The 22,607-nt window shown below is 39.8% G+C and overlaps 1 protein-coding gene across 2 annotated transcripts in view; it reads right to left on the bottom strand.

Annotated features, from left to right (window-relative positions):
- Positions 1 to 22,607, bottom strand: part of PCSK1 (proprotein convertase subtilisin/kexin type 1) — a 69,555-nt gene that overhangs the window by 5,782 nt on the left and 41,166 nt on the right. For both annotated transcript variants that reach the window (XM_075932104.2, XM_075932103.2), the window contains exons 4-12: positions 22,012 to 22,158; positions 20,833 to 20,909; positions 18,621 to 18,709; positions 15,420 to 15,592; positions 12,390 to 12,602; positions 7,108 to 7,208; positions 4,435 to 4,668; positions 2,697 to 2,854; positions 492 to 625 (exon numbers count right to left, since the gene is read on the bottom strand). In XM_075932104.2, the coding sequence (XP_075788219.2) occupies positions 492 to 625; positions 2,697 to 2,854; positions 4,435 to 4,668; positions 7,108 to 7,208; positions 12,390 to 12,602; positions 15,420 to 15,592; positions 18,621 to 18,709; positions 20,833 to 20,909; positions 22,012 to 22,158 (1,326 nt within the window). The remainder of the gene's footprint in view (positions 1 to 491; positions 626 to 2,696; positions 2,855 to 4,434; positions 4,669 to 7,107; positions 7,209 to 12,389; positions 12,603 to 15,419; positions 15,593 to 18,620; positions 18,710 to 20,832; positions 20,910 to 22,011; positions 22,159 to 22,607) is intronic.

Below are 22,607 nucleotides of genomic sequence, written 5' to 3'. Positions count from 1 at the left end.
TTACTCTCTGAGGTGACCAGGAATTAATACATTCTCAAGCTTTTAAGTCAATGAAAATTATACCAAGAAGAGACTAGACCTTTCCTTGTGCTTTACTTCCCCAAATTTGCAAGTAATTCATTACAAATTCCACTCCAAAATAGCATAAAGACGGAATTAAATGGTTATTCTTCATCCATGTAAATATGTACATTGTAATAAATATATTAAAAGCTAAATTCTGCTGACAGTTGCACCTCTATGAAGTTACCCTGCTTTTACACTTACATAATAGACAAATGAATGTGCCTATATCTTAAGTTTCTCTCATTAGCATGCCCCTTTCCACTTTTATCCAAGTGCATGTTTGGTTTGTGTTTTTAAATAAACTATTTTGTTAGTTTCTCAGTAAACAAACTTCAGCTGGTCTCCTTACTGGATAATGTTAGTGATCTCTGGTCTATGTGTTCTACTCATGTACCTGGCTAATTAGCACACATATATGTACTTACCACATCAGTAATTCTCAAAGTCCAAGTGCCTTTTGGATTTTCTCCCCATGTGTGGACAGACATGAAGTCCCAGTTTTTAAAGCCATTGGGAGACTTATCTCTCTCTCTTTCAGCCAGTAAGACAGTGTTGGTACCTTTTTAAGTGCAACAAACAAACATTCATGGAGTTAGTGAGCATACATGGACATAGTTGAACTACAACTTCCATAAATCTTCCCCTTGTATCTACCCTCCATTCATCACCTTTTAGAGATTTTTGCCTATCATCAAGAACTGCCCACTTTACTAGACAATACCTGGGCTTTCTTCAAGACTGAATAGATCATTGGCCTGTTGATACAAGGCTCTCTTTATCTTTCATACTATCAAACTATCACCCGGAGCAGGTGTTATTTTATATTTGCTTTTGGTTTGATTACAGGGTGGGACCATGTTGCTTCTGGAATTAGCTATTAAATCATTTTCAAAGCAGGCTTTGCTGCAGAAGGTTTGCAGTTAATCCAGGAGTTGTCATGGAATATCAAAATCACATCAGCAAGGCTCTCACACCCTACTAGACAGTGAGATACATCCACAAAGGAAGAGTTTGATGCTGTTGAGTAAAATTAAAAAAAAAAAACAGATCTGGGGAAAGCTTTCAGCATTTTAACTTCTGCGGGTCAAATTCTGCTCACAATGTTTGCATGGGTGTAAACAAGAACAAAATTTATCACTAGGGTTGCCGGCCCTCCAAGACTGGCATGCAGTTTCCTGGTATTAAAGATTAATCTTTAATTAAAGATTATGTCATGTGATTAACTCTCTAGGAATACATCCAACTAAAATTGGCAACCCTATTAAATTATCACTGTGTTTTCAATGAGTGTGGGGTGCATCTTAAGTAATGCCTACACTATAGGCACTTGAGCAGCACTGGTGTGGTATTACATCCATGCTCCTGTAGTGCTGAAGTGTAGGCACCTCATACAATGATAGAAGGGTTGTTAATCCAAATAGTGGTAGCTAGCTTGACAGAAGAATTCTGTTGCCCAGAAGTAAGGCTGGCACAGCTATATGTCTCGGGGATATGAATTTTTCTACACTTCTGAGCACTGTATCTATGTCAACCTAACTTTTAAGTGGGTTGTGCCCACAAAAGCTCATGATACCATCTACATGTTCTGTTAGTCTATAAAGTGCTACCAGACTACTGGTTGTTTTTTAAGTTTATCCTGTACAGACTAACACGGCTACCTCCTGAAGCTTCTAAATTTTAAGTGTAGAACAGTCTCGTACTCAGGCCAAGTCTACAGTACATGAATGTCGGTGGCACAGCTGTGGTGCTATAACTATGCTGGCAGTGGCATAACCCATAGTGCAGGCACAGCCTACAGTGATGGAAAGGGTTTTCCCACTGTTGTAGGAACACTGGTTCCCTGATCAGTGGTAGCTAGGTAGAACAGAAGCACTCTTTCATCAACCTTGCTGAATCTTTACCAGGGGTTAGACTGGTGTAGCTTGATGTGCAGAGGGTAGTTTTTCCACCCCCTTAAGCATGTGGGGCATTACATCCAGAAGTCTTGTCTCTGGAATATGGGATATCAGAAAATGATGCCTCAGTCACTGTTTCCAACTCCACAGTAGGATTTTCATTGAGGTTTGCCACCTCTGAGGTACAAAAAAAATGAAACATCTGGAGTGAGTCTGAGCTGGAAAAAGTGGAGAGCTTCTCAGGAGAGTTACTTCACAAAAGAGATAATCATTGGAAAACTTGGATAAGTGGCAACCCTACTTTCAGTATAATTTTCACTCACCATTTTGAAGTTTTTGTTTTCAATAATACCTTAAAAGACATGGAAATAGATAGTGGCGCATAGGCAGCCAAATCCCTGCCTTCTGCATATGATTCCTCCAGGAGTGGCATTGAGGATCTGGGCTTTTAAGGCCTGAGTTTCCCAGTCAGAAAGTCTGGGAAGGGGGTTCTTAAGCTCTGCTGTTGTGCACAGTCAGTTAGAACTGGACATAGAATAAAGTTTTTGCAAGGTCCTGAAGTACTGAGAGATCACTGAGCACTACATCAAGCATGTACTTTTTTGGAAGTAATTATTTTTCCTAGAATGTAATTCAGCCATTTCTACAGTAGGGAGCTAAAGTGATTCTTAGATTCTTACACTGCAACAGCAGAAACTAATCACTTTTTTGATCACGTTTGTTTGCCTCTTATACCTGATGGGGAAGTGAGAGTGACATGAAGATCACCTCTGCGGGAATATTCAATTGTTGCTTCAAACTGCACATGCTCCAGAGATGTAACAGAATTCTCTTGACCTTCACACGCTTTTGTTGGAATTTCAATGGTTACTTCTCCATTTGCTCTCAATAATCTAGCAAAGTTACAGAGATTTCTTGGTTACTTACTAGGTTATTACACAAAGTCCAGTACATGGATGCATTTTACACCTGTTACTTGAATGAACAGTCTGGGAAGATATAAGGACAGTTCTGCACTCCTTGCTCATCCAAAATTGCCAGTAAAATCCCTGGGAGTTTACTGCACAGGAAATACAGAAATCAGCTAAAATATTTAAACTGACTATGCCTGATTTCTTCCACACACTATGGAAGCAAGAAAGCTTAATGATCAATGTTATTTCAAGACTTAATGCCTACACTGCACTCCAAAAGACTCCTAAAAGAGAGTCTCTTCATACAACAGCATTAGTGTATCAGATGTATGTGTTTGCCTCAGTAAAATCACCAGCCAGAATATTACTGTATAACTAAAATGGCTGGAAAAAGCTGCAGCGGCTGTAGCCCTCTGAATCATTTGTGGTAAATTCCACTTCCTAGAACAGAGCTTATTCCTTCCCGACATTTTCAAAGCATTGTGCATGGCTTTTTCTGTTCAGTTCTCATTAACTTTAATGAGAATCTGGTGCTTGAATCCCAACACAATACATTAAAAATGCAGGAGCTAGCGAGCTTTGTTTTTGTAATGTAACACAAAAGGATTTCAGTGATGATACCTAGCTAATAAGTTTCATAGACGTCAGTTCTGTATTAAATTCAAAACATGAAGAAAAACAGACCAGACCCGGGGGGGGGGGAGGGGGGAGAGAGCAGGGAATGTGACAGTTAAAAAAGGCTATAGTAAAAATAATATAAATAAACAGGTTACCAAGAAGTGAAATGCTACATATCTGTAATATATTTGTACTTGGTAAACTTAGATGATATCATTTATAGATCTGTTATAATTATCTTTATTCCAGACAGCAGAGTCATACATTAACAAGTCGGGGAGAGGGGGGAGGAAGAGGGTCTAAAGTTCTTTATTGATTAAACAAGTTAATTATTCAGTGTGCCGTGCATGTATTAATACTGAGTCTATGTGCAATATATAGGAAATATTTGCAAGTATGATATGAACTTTTATCACAGTGCATTTGAGATGGTTGTGTACATAGGAATGGAGGATAAGTGTGAGTTACACAGATCACCTACCAGTGCTTCTGAAGCAACCTTTATATCACATTGTCATGTATAGTAAAGATTTAACATGTTATAGGAAAATATTTTAGGAATAATTTCAAAAAAACAAATTAAACATTTGAATTTCTCATATTTCTTCATCTTAATTGGTTAGATTTAGTATAACAGTGCTAGTAGTCCTGCAGTGTCATCTATTCACATGCTGGTTATGCACACAGACAGAATCTTTATTCTATATTAAATCATAAATCTTAGTATTTGCAGCAGTCTTACACTCAACAACATGAAACAAAGAGATGGGTGCATTACTTACCCACTTTTTGGATTCCTGAGAAACAGAACAAGGCAAAACCAAAGAAACCAAAATTAAATAGCTTAACCTATTAGACAAATTTATTTAAGATATTACCTTCTTGCTGTGGATTAGACAGAAAGAAAATATGAAGAATTAATTGCCAATGCAAATTCTTACCTAGGTTCAAAGCTATTGTCTTTCACTATACACTCTTTCTTTTCAGGTGCTCCTTTCCAAGTTTTAGGATCAGCTAAATCCACCAGTGCCTTGGCATTAAGTAATCCAAATCCAAATCTGCTATTCACCATTAACCCTGCTCCATTCTTCTTCCATCCAGGATTATTGGCCAGTGGATCATATTCTGAAGTCCAAACTACCAAATGCTGCATATCTCTCCATGTTAGATTAGGGCTGTTTAAGAAAGTATAGTTAATTTCTACCAAATTGTCAGTTAGCTTTCTCTAATGGTGCAATTTTACGATATATACACAAAGCTGTTGAATAAATGAAATCCCTTTTTGCTTATCTGTACCCCAGCTGCACTACTGTAAGCATTTGAGGGCCTCACATACTATGTATTTACCCATACACAACTCTTTTGAGATCTGGAAGTACTATTATAGCCATTATATAGATGGGGAACTGAGTGGGGAATTTAAGTGACAGAGTACAGTAAACTTCCGATAATCCAGCACCTTTAGGACCAGGGGGTGCCGGATTATCAGATATGCCGGACTATCAGAAGGGGGGGCTATGAGGGGTCTGGAGTGGGGTGGGAGGGGATGCCACCCCAGACCCCACATAGCCCCCCCTTACGATAGTCTGGCTCTGCCCCAGGTGTCCCTGATTCAGCTGCTGCTGGTCAGTTTCAGCAGCAGCTGAATTGGGGATGCCTGCAATAGAGCAGCTGGGGTGCTGCCGGGTTGGTCCCGCAGCGCCGAGGGGCAGCACTACGGCACCAACCCAACAGCTCTCCAGCTGCTCTTGGGGACGCCTGGGAAAGAGCAGCTGGGGTACTGCCCGGTTGGTCCCATAGCGCTGCCCCTCAGGGCTGCGGGACCAACCCGGCAACACCCCAGCTGCTCTTGGGGACACCTGGGGCAGAGCAGCTGGAGTGCTGCCGGGTTGGTCCTGCAGCGCCAAACGATGGCGCTGCGGGACCAACCCAGCAGGACCCCAGCTGCTCTGCCCCAGGGGTCCCCGATTCAGCCGCTGCTGAAACAGATCAGCGGCTGATTCCAGGAAGCCCGGGGCAGCGCTACACGATCAACCCGGCAGCACCCCAGCTGCTCTGCTCCCGGCTTCGCCGTTTCAGCTGCTGGTCAGTTTCAGCAGCAGCTGAATGGGGGAAGCCTGTCCGGCTGCCCCAGCACTTCCGGGTTCCTGATGGTGCCGGACCATCAGGAGTCCCGGAGCATTGGATGCCGGACTAATGGAGTTTTACTGTACTTTGAAAAATCTGGCCCTACATGACTTGCCCAAAGTAACAGAGAAGTCTTTTGTGAAGCAGAGAATTGAACAGAGGCTCCCAAATGCCCTAAATATTGGACCATCCTTCCTCCTTCACAGTTCATTTCTTCTCTTAAGTGAAAATGCTGCTGTGAGGTTATTTTTCTAACATGTTTTTTTCTAGCTACCTCTCTGCAAATGTAGCGCTGGCTCTGAGCCCCAGTCTATACTACAAAATTATTTCACTATGACTGTATCACTGGGGGGAGAGGGAGAGAGTAGCTGTGTTAGTCTGTAACTTTAAAAACAAGTAGTGCTGTGACATCTTAGAGATTAATAAAAATATATAGAATTATGAGCTTTCATGGGTAAAACTCATTTCGTCAGATGATCACTTGGGGTGTGAATAATCCATAGCCCTGAGCAACATAATTATAACACCCTAAGCATTGGTGTAGATATTGCTTTGTCAGCGGGAGAGCTTTTCTCACCAACATAGCTACTACCTCGTGTGGAAGTGGACTTATTAAGCTGACGGGAGAGCTCTCCCCCTTCGGCCAAGAGCAACTTCATTGGAAGCGCTACAGCTGAATCAGTGCAGATGTGTCAATGTAAATTTCTTGTGTAAACCTACCTAGAGCTTGGGTACTTTCCATTTCATGTATCATCACTATTACTAAGGGTTCTGTAGCCCGACTTAGCACCTCATTTAAACCTGGGCAACATCATTAGATGTTCACTGACGTGCCATCCCATTGCCTTCTTGGGTAACTTACTGGGATGTAAGCAATATCTATACTGCCCTGAAGTTTGGACTAATGGGTTGTGAAGGACAGGGTGTACCAAAGTGCTGTGCTGTAACTCCCCTGGTGTGATGCTACGGTCATGAACTGAAAGATTCTTAGTTCTCATTGATGTTTGAAGAAGATGGTGGTAACACAAACCAGAAACCTTTTAGTTGCACCCATAGCTTCCACATGGAGTGATCACACAGCACTTTAGTGCACATGGCTATTCACACCTCTACAGTTCAAATTGCAGCATAGTGTAGACAAACCCTCAGTAAACAGACTGTTACTGATGCCCAGAATGAAACAGAATTCCCAGGCTCACTTTTATTTTGGAACTGGACTTTTAATACTCCATTCATCTGAAGAAGTGGGTTGTACCCACGAAAGCTCATGATACCATCTACATGTTTTGTAAGTCTTTAAGGTGCTGTTAGACTATTTGTTGTCTTCTCTGTGTTGATCTACCAGCTAGCAGGGATTAAAAGGTCTAGTAACTTATTTTTTTTATTCTCTAAAGTTAGGAGATCTGACTCCGTTGAGTGAAATGATTCCATTTTTATAAAGTCACAATATGAAAGGAACACATAAGTGGAGAATTTAGGAGTCTTACTTTGCTTCAAGAGCTAGAGCAAAAATCCCTGCTGCCAATGGAGCAGATGCAGAGGTCCCAGTGTGAGTCTCAGTACATTCATTATGAAGGTCAGCACTTGTCTGAAAGAAAACAACATGACTAAAATTAGCATGAAAAAGATGAATGAGCATTATTGTATCCACACATAAAAACAAAGTTATGCATCCTTTATCCAGTGCATCTTAATTCACTGTAGAAAACTTTCTCCTGTGTACTAAATAATGGACGTTTAAAATCTGAGGATAAATTCAATCTATTCCTCCTACTATATCCATTTCAGCTATAATTTTTGTATCAAAATGCCTTGTATTGGAAAAAGTACTCCCACATTGAATATCTTGCCTTATTCTGAGATCTGAGAGATGTAAAAATAAGTGAATCAGACTCATCTGTGAATCATAAAAACCCATCATTGTGTTTGGTCTAGGACATTTAAAATTACTGCTTGCTTAAAAATTACTCACAGGATTAGTAGTAGCGTTCTGCTTTCTCTTCAGCAGAAGCACTATAATTTGCAAATGAAACATGCATTTTATTTGAAAATGAAGTACCTAATTCCTCTGCCCGTGTGCTTGCAATATATGAAATTGGATATGCTGAGTGCTTTGCATCTCAGCTACAGAGAAGCCACTTTGGAAGGGCATTCTTTTGACCTACTGAAATGAAAAGTTATTTTAACCTCCATCCATGCGGTATACTGTGAGATTATCATCTTCCAGATCAGAGCTGTTGTTATTAGGTTACTTAAATGCTACTTGATGGTCCCTGCCATAAAAAAGAAATTATGTGTGATCTATATACTCACACCAGTATCTATCTATCTATCTATAGATATCTAGATACGCACAAAAAAATATTCCATGCTGTAAAGATGGACCTAAACATGTATCATGATTGGAGGCTTCTAGGTGTTACCGCAATTAAAAAAAAGGAGACGAAAAATCTAATTCTGCCTCCTGATGAGGGACATTTGCAAGCTTCTGAGAATGCACAGAACCATGCAGAAAGTGTTGAACATCTAGTACAATCAAGCTCAGATTTTGTGAAATTCAGAGTTGCTTTGAAAACCAAATTTTTTTCACCACAAGAAATTTTGAAAAAGTCATTTTATTCCTGAACAAAGTTTCAAACTGCTTCAAAGTTATAATTTTTGTTCCAAATAGACATTCTGACTTTAAAGCAAAAATCTGAAACTTGTTTATTAAGATTTCAATAATAATTTTAAAAAGACCTACTCAATGTTTTAGATCAGTGTTTCTCAAAGTGGGCTCTGGGCCCCCTTTGGGAAAGCTGCTAGCAGGCCCACACTGCTTGTTTACCTAAAGGGTCCATAGCCAATGAGGCTCTGGGGCTATGGACGCTTTGCATACCTAAAGTGGTATGGACCGCTAGAAGCTTTTCCAAAGCAGGCCCATGGTCCACTTTGAGAAACACTGCTTTAGGTGTTCTCACGCCTCATTAAATATCAACAGGATTATGATAATTTCAGTTTAGCCACACACCTATCACACTCCTTTCCATTCTCTTCAGTGTGCTTGGAAACAAACTCTCAGGCTTTTTAGAAAATCCTCAGAAACAGAAGAAGTCTTTTTCACTATTTCCTGAAGGTCACCAAATTTAGGCTATTTCAAACAAAGATGGGGTGAAGAAACCTGGTATCTTCAAAAAAAAATGCACAGCCAACTGCCTACTCTCTTGGATAATGATTAGGGAGGCAGAGGCACTGCTATGTGCCATGAAATGACATTTTAAGTTGGAGCGAAATTGACATTTTCATTTCATTTTTAAGCATCAATTACAAGTACAATTTTTCATTTCGGCATTGCTCCCAGGAAAACCAAAAATTACCTATCCAAATTGACATTTTACCACTGGACATTTTGATTTTGACTCAGCTATATTTTGGAATACAACAATTTTCCACCAAAAAAGTCAACTCTACTAGTGTTCATGATGGGCACTTAGGCCAGCTGACTGTTCATGATAGGTAGTGGAAATTCTTAGAGATTTCCTAATGTAAGGGGACTGTTATCCCCTTACTAAAACTCTGTGGGAGTTTTTGGTTTGCCAGCTCTCAGTATCAAAAGGGGGAAGGGTCCATGAGACTGACAGACCCCAGAGACAATGGAAAGCAGCCAACACTCCAGCTCAGCCTGATTGACAGGTTGGACAGGCCAGTGAGGAGAGTGAGAGGCCAGGCCCCGTCCTCCCTGTGAGCTGGGATTGTTCTGGGTCTCTCTGAGCAAGGAGAGAGCTGAGAGACAGCTAAGAGCAGTGCAGGCTGTGTGCAGAAGAAGTCCTGCAGCAACAGAGCCAGACACACACAGCTCAAGGAGCACAGACTCTGTGTTGAGCAGCAGACTGGCAGTGCTCAGAGAAGCCAAAAGGGATAGAGAAGCAACACAAGGAGCTGGAGACTAAGGGTGTGTCTAGACTACCTAGTTTTGTCGACAAAAGTGAACTTTTGTCGACAAAACTATACCAGCGTCTACACTACCGCTGAGTTCTGTCGACATAATGTCGACAGAACTCAGCAGTTTTGTCGACGCTGGTAAACCTCATTTTACGAGCCATAACACCTTCTGTCGACAGAACTCTGTCGACAGAAGGTGTTATTGCCTGTAACATTGCGTCCAGACTACGGAGTTCTGTCGACAAAGCAGCTTGCTTTATTGACAGAACTCAATGTGTCTAGACGCTCTTTGTCGACGGAAGTTTTGTCGACAGTATCTGTCGACAAAACTTCCGTCGACAAAACGCGGTAGTCTAGACGTACCCTACGGCAGCACAGCCTACAGCTGGGTGTGGTGAGCAGCTGCAACCAGCAAAGCGTGGGGAGAGGCTCTGGGCAGGGAAATATCACCAGCCAAGAGGCCCAGCAGGCCAGACTGGGAGAGGGGTCTGGCCACTTAGAGCTTGAGGCTGTGTGGTCACTGCCAGAGCAAGTGTGTCCAGCCTGCAGCCCCCTGCAGCACATCCAGGGCCTCTAAGGGAGACTGTGGACTGTCCTTACACTCTGCAGGCTGCTGTTTTGATGTCCCCATGCTACAGAGCAGGGCTGTGTGTTCTCATTTAACCATTCTCATTTTTTCTTATTCTTTTCTCTTTAACCTGTTGATGTTTAATAAATTGTATTTGCTTTGAACCTTATGAAATGATCACTGGGCCAAGAAGGCCTGCAGTGTAAAGAGAGCACTCGGAGTGGGGGCACCCTAACTCCTGCCCCTAGTGACTACAAGGTCGGGGATTAAGCCCCAGGAAACCTGGGCCCAGCCTTGTTGGGGTTTCGAGGACTCTGCTACTCAGGAGAGTGAACGGGGAGCCCTCAGGATCAGGGAAGCAGTGGGGTAAAGGAAGTGGGAGCGGGGACTCAGATCTTTTCGCTGGCCCATTTCACCGGGGCGATATAGAAGCCAGGAAAGTTCCCCACAATAGTGGGACCATTCCCCCGCTTACACTAACACCTGGAGATTTCAACTCATAACAGGAAGATGCAAAATAAAATAATTTTTTTTTTAAATGTTGAATCTAGGGCAGTGGTCACTGGTAGGGATCTACTGGTAGATCTTGGAGCCTCTGGCAGGTGATCTTGACTGGTTTGGCCACGAGGCTATCAAGTGCTGGCACTTCAGCTCCTCCTCCCCCTACTGCAGCTCATCTCCTGCCATTTGCCTTGGAGCTGCCTCTCCCCATCCCCCGGAGTTTCTTGCTTACTGGGCAGGATAAGGGAGGGAGAGGTGGGGCACTTATGTCAAGGTAAGCAGAGCCAGTCGGAGCCCACATCCTGAAACCCTACCCCAGTCACAAACCCCCTCCTGCACCCCAAACCCCTGCCCTAGCCCTGAGCACCCCTGCATCCAAACATCCTCCCAGAGTTTGCACCTAGAACCCCCTCAAGCACTCTAACTGCCTGCCCCAAGCTCAGCTCAGAGCCCCAAATCCCTTAATCCAAGACCCGAGCCTGCATCCCAACCTGCTGCTCATGCCTGATGAAAGGGAAGGAGGATGGAGTGAGCAGGGGCACAAAGGAGGCGGGGGGACAAAGGTGTTGGGGTTTGAGGTAGATCTTGGATTGCACTTAAATTTAAAAAGTGATCTCATGGTTAAAAAGGTTGGAGACCTCTGATGTACGGCTAGATTTAAATTCCTGTTCTGGTCTCAAAGGACAAATACCTACAAAATAATCATCCTCCTTCTGGCAAGGAATGCAATATTCTGAGACACATTTATGTTTGTGTTTAAAGGTCCAGGCGCCAACTAAAAAAGGACTAGAGTTATGATGTTCAGGCCTGGAAGCAGATCTGAACCTGCACTTCTCCAGATTTTCAGGACTTCGGGTCTAGTTACAGGGGTTTGCAGCTGTTTCTATTCCTACAGGAAATCAGACCATGAAGTCAGCTGTTTGAATTCTAAGCGTACATTTTTCCAGCTAACGTCAGCAAGAATTTACACTTGGGAATTTTTTTTCCTTTTTCTGATGGTATGAACCCTACATAGTTTTGTATTTTTATGATTCACATCACTCACTTTTTGAGACTCTCCCACCACAAGGATGGCTGAGATGTAGTCCTAAATATCTTCTCTTTTGCAGGATGGTATCATAGCAAAACTCAATCACAATTAATTAGCATAACATTTCTGATATTGAGTATAATGAAATGATGACCTATGTAATTGCTTTAAAAATACAGGCAGTCCCCGGGTTACATGGATCCGACTTACATCGGATCCCTACTTACAAACGGGGTGAGGCAACCCCGCACTAGCTGCTTCCCCGCAGCAGACCAGGGAGACGCGAAGCTAGCGCTCCTCCCCCCCCCCCCCCCCCAGCAGACCAGGGAGACGCTGAGCAGCTTTTCTCAGCAGACGCCTCAGCTTGAGAATAAAGGACTCAGGGAAGTGAGGTGTGGGAGAATAAAACTGAGTTCTGGAGAAATGTTTGGCTGGAGTTTCCCCTACAATATGTACCAGTTCCGACTTACATACAAATTCAACTTAAGAACAAACCTATAGTCCCTATCTTGTACGTAACCCGAGGACTGCATGTACTCTATGTTAGAGGGTAGCAACCATTTTTGCAACATGCTAATTCTCTAGGGTTCCAGCATGACACCTATTAGACATATAACGCATACGTAAATGAAGCACTTAAAAATCAGGCATATCTAAAAGCAGTTTCCATTTTGTGGTTTTCATACACAAAACAATTCTGTGTGTGTTCCTCTAAAGCATGTTACTTAAATCTGGTAAAAACAACCTACAATTCTCTGGTCAGTATAGTCTCCACTGCTGTATGCTGTGGCCAGTGTTGAGGAGCACTTCTCTGCATACCAGGGAGAAAGACCTTGTTGAGAGGCACTGCTGATGGAGATAGTGTAGATACTATCCGTGTAACCATCGCAATCACAATTATCACCCTGACGACCACCATTCCCAGAAGCCCATACAAAAATGGAACCCTTTCCATTTCGGCCCTAAGGAAAAGAAAAATATGTTTATCTTAAGAAAGTCTACAGTCTGTTTAATACAATCCCAGCAAAACTCCACATAATTAAATAATCTGCAAATAATAGAGAATAATTGTTCATATAAATCATAGAAGTTAGAGAGATAAAAGCCAGTGAAGGATCGTTCGCTATAGTACATCAGCTTGTGATTGGTCCAGTCTACCTTTAAATGTCACAATTAACGGGGCATCTACCATGTCCACTGGAATTACATTTTGGATGCAAATCAGCAGACAGTGATCAATAAAGGCAGTTATTCCTGTAAACACATTTGGTACTGTGTGTGTTTAGGAAAAATAGACACATTTTTTCAATAAACTGAATTTTAATTAATTTCATCTGCAGTTGTGATCATAGTAATATCAGTAAGCGGTCTGTCTGATGCGTGAGATGACATTTCTGCACAACTCCTTTATTATGCCCTTTGCAGTTTGCAGTTTTTCATCAAGTAAATGCCAAAGCCATAAGCTCATTTTATTGGAAAGTCTACTCATCACTTCCAAATCTGTGGGCTTACAGCCATCAGTCTCAGGGAACTACTGCCTCCACTTCCTATTCCACTTTCCAATGTATAATGAATTAGTGGCAGCTCAAAAGATGCCGACAGCAAGGAATGTAGAGAGCTGGAGAAGCATGAAAAATGTCATGCTTTTCCTAATTGAAACAAATATTTGCAGATACATCTTAAAATCTTGTAGACTTCTCTTAATGTGCAGAGCAGAAGCTTACATTTTAATTCAGTATTATGCACATTCATTATAGAAAGTAACTAGAAAGCATATAATCAATTAATCCCCTCTACTCAACATTAACATTGTTGGTTCAGGGGACAAGTGACGATTGCAGCAATCTCAAAATAATAAACATTTTAAAAAATAGAACAACAAGTTACACTCTTCCTCTTAGGCCTCTCCCTTCTCCCCTATTTGTTTTGGATCTGAACATCCTAAATTCATAACTCCGGTCATCTGAAAAAGTGGATTGTGCCCACGAAAGCTCATGATACCATCTACATGTTTTGAGGTTTATAAAGTGCTACCAGACCTTTTGTTGTTTTTAAAGTTTATCCTATTAGAATTGTCTGGGGTACGCCACTGAAAATCCCAATAAATGAAATAACTTGTTTTTACAACTATGGCCCCAATCCAGCAACACACTAATTCCCTTTGACTTCAGCAGGAATACTTGTGGGGTTTATAATTAAACAAATATTTAATTGCTTTGCTGGATCAGATCAAGGGGGCTGGTTCTGAAGGTAGCGGAACACTGTCATCACTAAGGGCATGTCTACACTGCAACACTATTTCGAAATAACTAGTGCTATTCCGAAATAACTTAGTCCATGTCTACACAGCAGGCAGTTATTTTGAAATAGTGTCAAAATACTGTCAAGCTGGACGACTTCTTACTCTGACTCCTGTAACCCTCATTGTACGAGGGGTAAGGGAAGTCAGAGGAAGAGTGCTCTATTTTGAAATAAGTGCTGTGTATACACTCCCTATTTCAAAATAAGCTATTTTGAAATGAGATAAGCAATTGACATAGCTCAATTTGCATACGTTATTTCAAGTTAAGCCCTGCAATGTAGATGCACCGTCACTGATTTCAAAGGTGGTTCAAGGCACTCAGTACGTTGGCAGGATGGGTCCTTAATGAGTTAGTTTGGTATAAAATAAACCTTGAAAAAATGCTGCCCTCTTCACCAAGCAAATTTCCTGATTTCCTAGGCCAACCCTTTATTTCAGACACTGGTTCCTTATGCTTTCCAAGGCCCTTTCTGTTCATCTTTCCTTCCCATCCCTGTGGGACTCAATTTTCCTTTCTCCCTTTTCAGATCTCCATCTACCTCCATTCCTCTCCCTCCCTATTTTCACCTCTCCCTTAGAAACCCCTCTCACATTGGTTAGCCTTTCCCTCCATTGTCAGTCTCCCCCTTCTTCTGTTCCTTTTTCTGCTGCTGTTGACCTTTCCCTTTTCTCCAGACTCCTCTTCTGTGGCTCCACCAGATTTGCTTCAGGCTTGCTTTCTCCTCTCCATTTATCTCTCTGCTGCATCCCCCCTGTCAACACTATCTCTAGATAACCTTTAGATAGCTTGATATCTCCGTAGGGACAGTGTTTATGTGTCTGTGTGTTTCTGTTTCTCCGTGTGTGTGTGTACCCAACAGTTCTCATTCAGCATAATACCACTTGCCTTCTAACTAGGTCTATAGGGATATCATAAAAGAGCGTTTAAAAGCTGCTGCTTTCATCATTCTCCAGCAGACATTCCTACCATCTTTATTTTAATTGGAACATGGTATGCATAATGCAATTAACATAGTGCAAGTAATATAGTAACACAACCCATCCACGGAGTGCTAAAATATATCACCATTTTACAAAATGAAATATTCGTGAAACGGACACTTTGTATTAAATTTTTATAGGATCCTCTGTGCAGAAATCCAATTACTATTCAGAGCAAAACAAGCAGACAGAGAGGAGGTGGGGGAAGGGAGGCACAGAAGCAGCAAAAGGAAGGCAGAAGGAGGAAAGCTAGTATGCCGAGAATAACCCCTTGAAAGCAGAACACAGTCAGAATGCTTTCATATGTCAGGTCCAGCTGGGAGATTTTGCTAAACCTTTGTATCAACATCCCTCTAAAGAATTATTCCGTTTCCCAAATCTGCAAGAAGTAGACAAAGAATGGTCCATTTTCTCACCCCCAAGAAATATTTTAAAATACAGTCTTTGCCTGCAAGCTGGGCTATATTTCAACTTAACTATCGGTTAGAAGGCTCACCTGTTTGATCCCATATTCAAAAGCCTTCTGTGCTAGCCTGCCAGGTCCCTCTACAGTTTTACCATCATCATTAGGGCCCCAGCTTGCACTGTAAATATCCACATGGTCTGGATTGAAACCAATTGAACTGGCTTCAATGGCATCAGTGACTATTCCATCCAGCATTCTTATACCTTCAATTAAAAAAACAAGTAGAATGAATCTATTGTTATTGTTAACCATTTGTACAGAATGTAACAAAAATAGGTCCTGGTCCGAGATTATAATATTGTAAAACCTTTCATGTATGACTCATCCTTCCTTTGAAGAATCCAGTGCATTTTACAAATATTAAAAGTGACCTTACAAAAATTGGACTGTGCCCCCACTGTTTTTCATTTATTTTCTCTTTATAATGAAGGTTGTGAAGGTCCCCCATCTCAAGTTTGTTTTTTACCCCTGAGATATCAAAAAGAACAAGTCTGGGTGGTCTGGGTTTTTTTCCTAGAGTACCTCCTACATAGCTCATAGCAGATATATTGTATGCTCTTATTTTAAGTCTCTCTCTCCCCATCTCTTTCAACTTCAACAAAGATTTCCTTTCTCCCAAAGTTCATTAGGTATTATCGAAACCAGAATTTTTAAGTCTTTTGTCTTTAAAAATTTTGAATTTAAAAGTTGTGTGTAAAATGAACAATTTTAAACACTGACTAAAAAACTTCTCCTCTCCTCTCCTCTCAATTACTAAACTTGTATTTTATGATGTTATTGTTTCACTAGTTACCCAATCTTGAATACACTACTAAGGAATACTGCAGAAATTTTCCAGCATTGTTAATACTAATTCATTTCTACCATTGTAAGCAATGTGGGAAGCCCCAGTGATAGTCAGCCATTAACATTTTCATTAGAGCTGTGTCATCTGATCTTGCTCAGAGCATGGCTTATCTCCCTGGTGCCCAAATTCCAATGGTAGCCAATGGCTTGTCTGCAGTAGAACTCCCAACACTGTTCACTATGTTAGAACGATAGGAACTCTTGTGAAATCCCATCAGTGGTGTAGCTGCCCCAATGGCAGCAACAGTATATCTGCTAAATTAATGAGGATTCAGAAGAGGTTTCCATGGTACGATAATAAAAATGCTTGAGCTCTATCTGTGCTAGTAATTTAGTACCAGAGAAGCCACACCATTACTGGCAGTTGCTGAACTATGAATTACAATTCTTCCAGTGAAGAATTTCTCATACATCTTTCCAAAGGAGGACAGACAAGATCTGAATTTCAAATACAAGGAAAAAACAATCCACAAACCACAAAACCTCAGGCTTTGATTCCTTCTTTTGCATTATTAAGAAGAAAAGGGGGAACTGACTGCAGGATTAGGAACAGAAATTGTAATGTGCAATGAAATACTTAGAACACTGGAGATAGTGTTGACATTGTGACAGCTTCAATAGAAGTAAAGCCAGCTGTACTGATCTGTAATATAATACGAGAACAAACAATTGTATCCTCAGCACACTAGTGAAAAACAATTCAAGCAAGACTGCACTTCCAATTTTATTCTCTATGGAAATTCTGTTTGTTTTCTAAATAAAATCATGGATATGATTATTGCAATTGTTTTTCTCTATATTAGTTTTCACCAGTAAATAGAGTCATTTTTGTCCAAACACCTGTCTTTCCCTTTTCTCCCACATGCTTGTTTCCCATCATCAGCATTGTGAATTCAAAAACAGGCAAAAGCAAAATGAATTTCAGACAGATACATATATCTGCCTAACAGACAGTTATTTTAGCATCACATTCTCAGTATTGAAACTCTCAGCTGAGTCCTTCATAAAATACAACTTCTTAATCATTTGATTTCCATGCAGTATCAGAGAAACAGTGCTGTGGTGATTTATGTGTAAATGTAAATGGGATAACCCTTATTTCCTTTTTCTACACAAAGTAATGGAGGGGAAGTGTATGTATATACTAAATTAAATTGAAATATAACAAATTAAAAACTGATACAAGAAAATATGTCTCAAACAATGCACAATAACGCTGTGGAACTCATCACCACATGATTTCAATGACTGCAAGAACGCAATGGGATTCAAAACAGGATTGGACATGTATATGGATAATAAGAACATCCAGATGTATTATGTTAATTATTTGAAAAATAAAAAGAGCACTTGTTTCTGGAGAAGCTTATCAGTAAAGATATTTATCTACATTTGCAAGTTACATAATAATGCATGTAAACAGGTAACCTTATTTGTAAATGCAAGTGTTTGGAAATGTCAGTACAGTGAGTGTTCAACATTTGTGAAGGTTTATCCACTTCACCCTGCTTTGAATATTTGATCCTTGGTGCCGTCATCTTTTGAGTGAGACATTTTAATTAAACTGTGTGAGAAAGCCTAAAACAAAATGGCAAAGGCGGACAGTAAAATGACATCTGACAACTCTAAATCCCTCTGAGAAAACAGGACTTAAATGGTGAGAAGAGCAGTTACAAGTTGTCAGTCCCTGATCAGCTGTCCCATTTGATTCAAGGAAAAAAAGTTAAATTGTAAAAGTACAAATTTTTGGCTAAATAACCACGTGCAACTGATATTTTGATCAAGTCTATTTCATAGATCTGTAATAAACTAGACTTTCAGATGGTTTTCTAAAAAAGGGTAGTATTGACTGACAGATAAACAAGCCTTTATCTGTTTTCAAAATTAACATGTAATTGAAATGGAGAAACAAGCAATTGAAATGGAAACCAGAGCAATTTGAATACTTTGACTGACACAACCTTTCTATATAACTGTATATGCAGGAACAAAACACTCTAAATAAGAGTAAGTAGGAAATTGGATTTTCCTTCTTTCACTCTGCAGGGTCTTTTTTGTTTTGTTTTGTTTTGTTCAAAATGAGATACCAACCCACCATTCCTTTGTTTAAGAATATAGCCTTTTATTTAGTTGCTACCAACAATCATATTATGTATCAAATCCTGAGAAAATGATAACTACTTTGGATTTGGGATAATATTAGCAACTTACACTATTTCTGGTAAAAAATGTAATATAGCAAGATGCAGAGTGCCTCTTAAAATGTGCTGAGCACACTCAGCTCAAGGTGATTGCAACTCAGCGTACTCAGTAATCTCTCAACTTTGTTTCCATTCAGATCAGAAAAAAGGACATTTTAAAGAAAAATATTGTTTGGTTTCTTACCTCCAACTCTGGAGTTGTATGCCACACCAACACCACATTTCTTGTTGTTAGCCTGCATGGCAATTTCTCCTGCACATCGTGTTCCGTGTCTGGATAAAGTAAATGATCACTTATATCATACTATCACTCAGTGCATTTATTTAACCTACATAGAGACTTGTCACTGCTCTGCTAGAATGGGTGTGTTCTTTCATCACTGAGATATGAACCTTTAAATATTAAATAAGTTTGGAAATACATCTGTTTTAAAAATAAGACCCTTTTTGTACTTACACTTTGGTAATCATAATTTCAAAATCAATGGATGATCAGGATATCGGGTGCGTCTAGACTGCTTTCTTCTTCCAAAAGAGGAAATGTAAATGAAGAAAAAGGAAGTGCAAATGAGGCTCTGATTAGCATGTTTGCGCACATCATTTGCATATTCTCTTCTGATTGCTTTTTCGAAAGGTTTTTTTTCGAAAAAAAAAAAAAGCAATCTAGACGTGGTTCTTTCAGGAAAAAAAAAGAACCCTTCTTCAAAAAGTGAGGTTTACAGCGTTCTTTTGAAAAAGGGGTTTTTTTAAAGAACCGCATCTAGACTGGGAGGGTTTTTTCCTCCGAAAAAAAAAACTTTTGAAAAGACTATCAGAAGACGATTTGCAAATGAAGCATGTGAACATGCTAATCAGCGCTTAATTTGCCTATCCTTTTTCCTCATTCGAATTTCCTCTTTCAGAAAAGGAAAGTAGTCTAGATGCAGCCGATGAGGCACTAAGTGCCTGATCCAAATCTCACTTAAAGTCACTAGAAAGATCATCTTGTTACAGTCTACACCACAAGCTGTTGTATCATGTCTGCTATAACGGAGTGCAATAGTGAGGCAAATTTGGAATAACGAAAAGATGCTAAATCCCTTAAAATAATCATGAAAAAAGCCACTTTTGAACAAAAATTATGATATTTTATTTATTTTGGGATACAACTGGTAACATTTAAAACAAACAAACATTTTCATCTTTGTGAAATGATTCCTCTAACAAGATATTTTTTATCTTTTGCCATGGAGGATCTTTTGCCATGAAAAATCTTTTGCCATGAAGGATTCCTATCCCTCAAAGCATAACAAGACAGCTTAACTACCCAGAGTTACTTTATCTAGTACTACATTTTGATATGCAGCAAAATTCTTCAGTGCTTCTGGGTGGAATCCATTTACATATTAATAAAGATTAGAGGTAATGGAGGTAGATGTAAAAGATAATGTCATTGGAATAAGAGGATAATGGCCTCCAACTGCTATATGAATGCTATAGCAAAGCAGAGATATTTTCAATATCATTTAGAACATTTATCCTCTGATAACTTCCCATTCCGATTACTCTATTTTTGTAATACCAATGGATTCATGATGTGGATGCTACCATTGTGCCTGATAGACAGTGGGGAACCAAAATGTCAGTTCCTCATTGTATCATTATAAAATAGTGACATCCTTGACCTGGTCTGTGCTACAGCTCGTAAAGAGGTCTGTTCTCTTTTCTGTGGACCAGGTCTCTCCCTCAACTATCATGGAAGGACTTGATGTTCCACTGTGCAGAGGAGAGGTGGATTGTAGTGAGGTCATGCAGAACGATTCGTCTCTCCTTCCCTACCACAAAATGCTCCAAAATGTCCCTAATATAATTGGTCATGCATGTAGGAGGGAACCTGCGGCACCTCCACAAGGGATGGTGCAAAGTGTATATTCCCTAGTGTCTAACAAACAAATCACAGTCTCTCCCAGAGGCCCTCTGATGGGGCAGATGTAATTCCTCATCATCCCCCAGTGCAAGGCCATGAATTAAAGGCATAACTGAGGGCAAAGTCTGTTTAGTCAGATTGTATGCCCTATAATTCTTTAGCACTAACACCAAAAGATCGTTCCCTGGAGATTACACATACGTTATTAGTGCCTTAAACATAGAACCATATGAAAAAGAGAGCTTCAAGACATAACAGGGAAATTAAATTGGAAAAAAAAATCCTCATCTAGATATGGAAACTTATTCAATGTCTATACATAATGTGCACAAAAATACCATAATGGTTTTTTCCCCCCTTTTACACTCAATAGTCTTTTTGAGTACAAATATTTCTCAGGTTAATAGTGAAGATCTATGCATTTGCCTGTTCTAAGGTGCAGCATAATACTTCATTACTTTGTTTCTTCACAAAATGAGAGGCTACTCACTTGTTTTCATTTGTTGGATCATATCTGGGAAAGGGATCGTGATCATTGTCATTGAAATCATAACTTGCCTCTGGATCCTAAATTAAAAAATAGACTTTATAGTTACAATGCGATAATATCCTCTAAAACAAGTGCTAAAGTTTCTGAATTCTATTCTAGGTGATGGAATAATTAGATACATAGGTATATGTGACATCAGCTTTAATGTATACTTTCTCCTCAGCATTAAGCATCATAATGTCTAGGTGAACAGTTCACCTTCATAAAATAAAAGTACATAACATTTAAATTTATCTTCTAGAGTAGGCATTGATTAGCACGCACAAGTGAAAAGTTTTACTATTAAAGATTTAGCTTTTGGAAGTCTGGTATGGGGAACCCTGCAAAGAAAGGTATTGGAATGTCTAGAAGAAGAGCATTGGATAGTTTATTTATCAAGTCACTTTACAAACATTAATTAAGGAATCTTCACAGCTACAGCTGGTTTGACTGACAAGTTTTTGTTAAATGAAAAGTGGCTTTTTTCAAAACCAATTTTTTCAAGAAAAATTGGTGAAAGTTTTTGTTTAAAATGTTTTCAGTAAAAAAAAGATAATTATTTTGATAACATCTTCACAAATACCTTTTTTAAATTCAACATATTATTAGCAATATGAAAAATTGGTATTTTAAGAAATCTCTGAAACAACAATTTTGAACATTCAACCTTTTGTGTAGTTAAATTCTGAAACTGGCTTCCAAAGGAGGTTATAGAATCCCCATCATGGGAGGGTTTTAAGAACAGATTGGAGAAACATGAGTAAGGGACGGTCTAGGTTTACATGGTCCTGCTTCAGCCCAGGGGCTGAATTTGGTGACCTCTCAAGATCCCTTCCAGCTCCACATTTTGATGATATTGTGAATATAAAATCCACAAAGGGCTAAAAGAGTTTTAATAATTCAGCATTAAACAATTGTGTCTAAACATGCCCACAGACTAAAACACCCTGAAGAACCCAATCTCTTGGTGGGTTTACTATTCAACACCTAGTGGTACTAGCTGGGGTCCAAATTATACTTGGGGTGAGTATTATAGTTTCTCTGTCATGTGGGAGCTGGTCTTGAGCCAAAGAAGAATTTTGTATATAAACACCTACAACTGATTTATTTATTCTGCAGCATTATAAAGCACAAACTTACATAGTTAGTATATATGTCAGTGTGATTCCACTCCAAGCCATCATCAAGCACTGTTATAACCACACCTTTGCCTGTAATCCCTTTTTGCCAAACAGGAATAACATGGAGATCCAGTTTTGGTAGAGATGGAGTCACCCTTGTATCTTGCTGGGGGGAGGGAAAAACAACAATACATGTTTTAACACTTATACATTAACTTTAACCTGTCCAAAGCTGTGTGAACGCCATATTACAAATGTCCTTTAAATCAATCTTGGTTTGAGTATGACCAAAATTTGTAAATTCCACTCAAGTTTCATAAAAAATCCACAAAGATTGTCCTGTTCAAATAGCTAGAATACTGACAAACCTACCTGTGCCTACCCAACCTCCCTCATTCCTTTCGCCATAAAACACAGGATTCTCTGGAAAGATATCTTAGGTATGAAAGGGACATACTGTGTCTTATAAGAGTATTAGGGAGGTTGAAGAGCAAAATATGCTGACTGATCCTTGGATATTTGAGTTAATGGTCAAATCTGCAAAGGTTTGTTCTCTCACCCACTGAAAACCAAACCGCAGCCTCCCAGGACATGAAGAGTTGTATTTTTTCTAAA

This window comes from Pelodiscus sinensis, chromosome 6, assembly GCF_052426305.1.
Source record: "Pelodiscus sinensis isolate ZL-2025 chromosome 6, ASM5242630v1, whole genome shotgun sequence".
In the NCBI taxonomy this organism is placed as follows: domain Eukaryota; kingdom Metazoa; phylum Chordata; order Testudines; family Trionychidae; genus Pelodiscus; species Pelodiscus sinensis.
The sequence above is the reverse complement of the archived record's forward strand: the minus strand, read 5'-3'. Positions and strand labels throughout refer to the sequence as shown.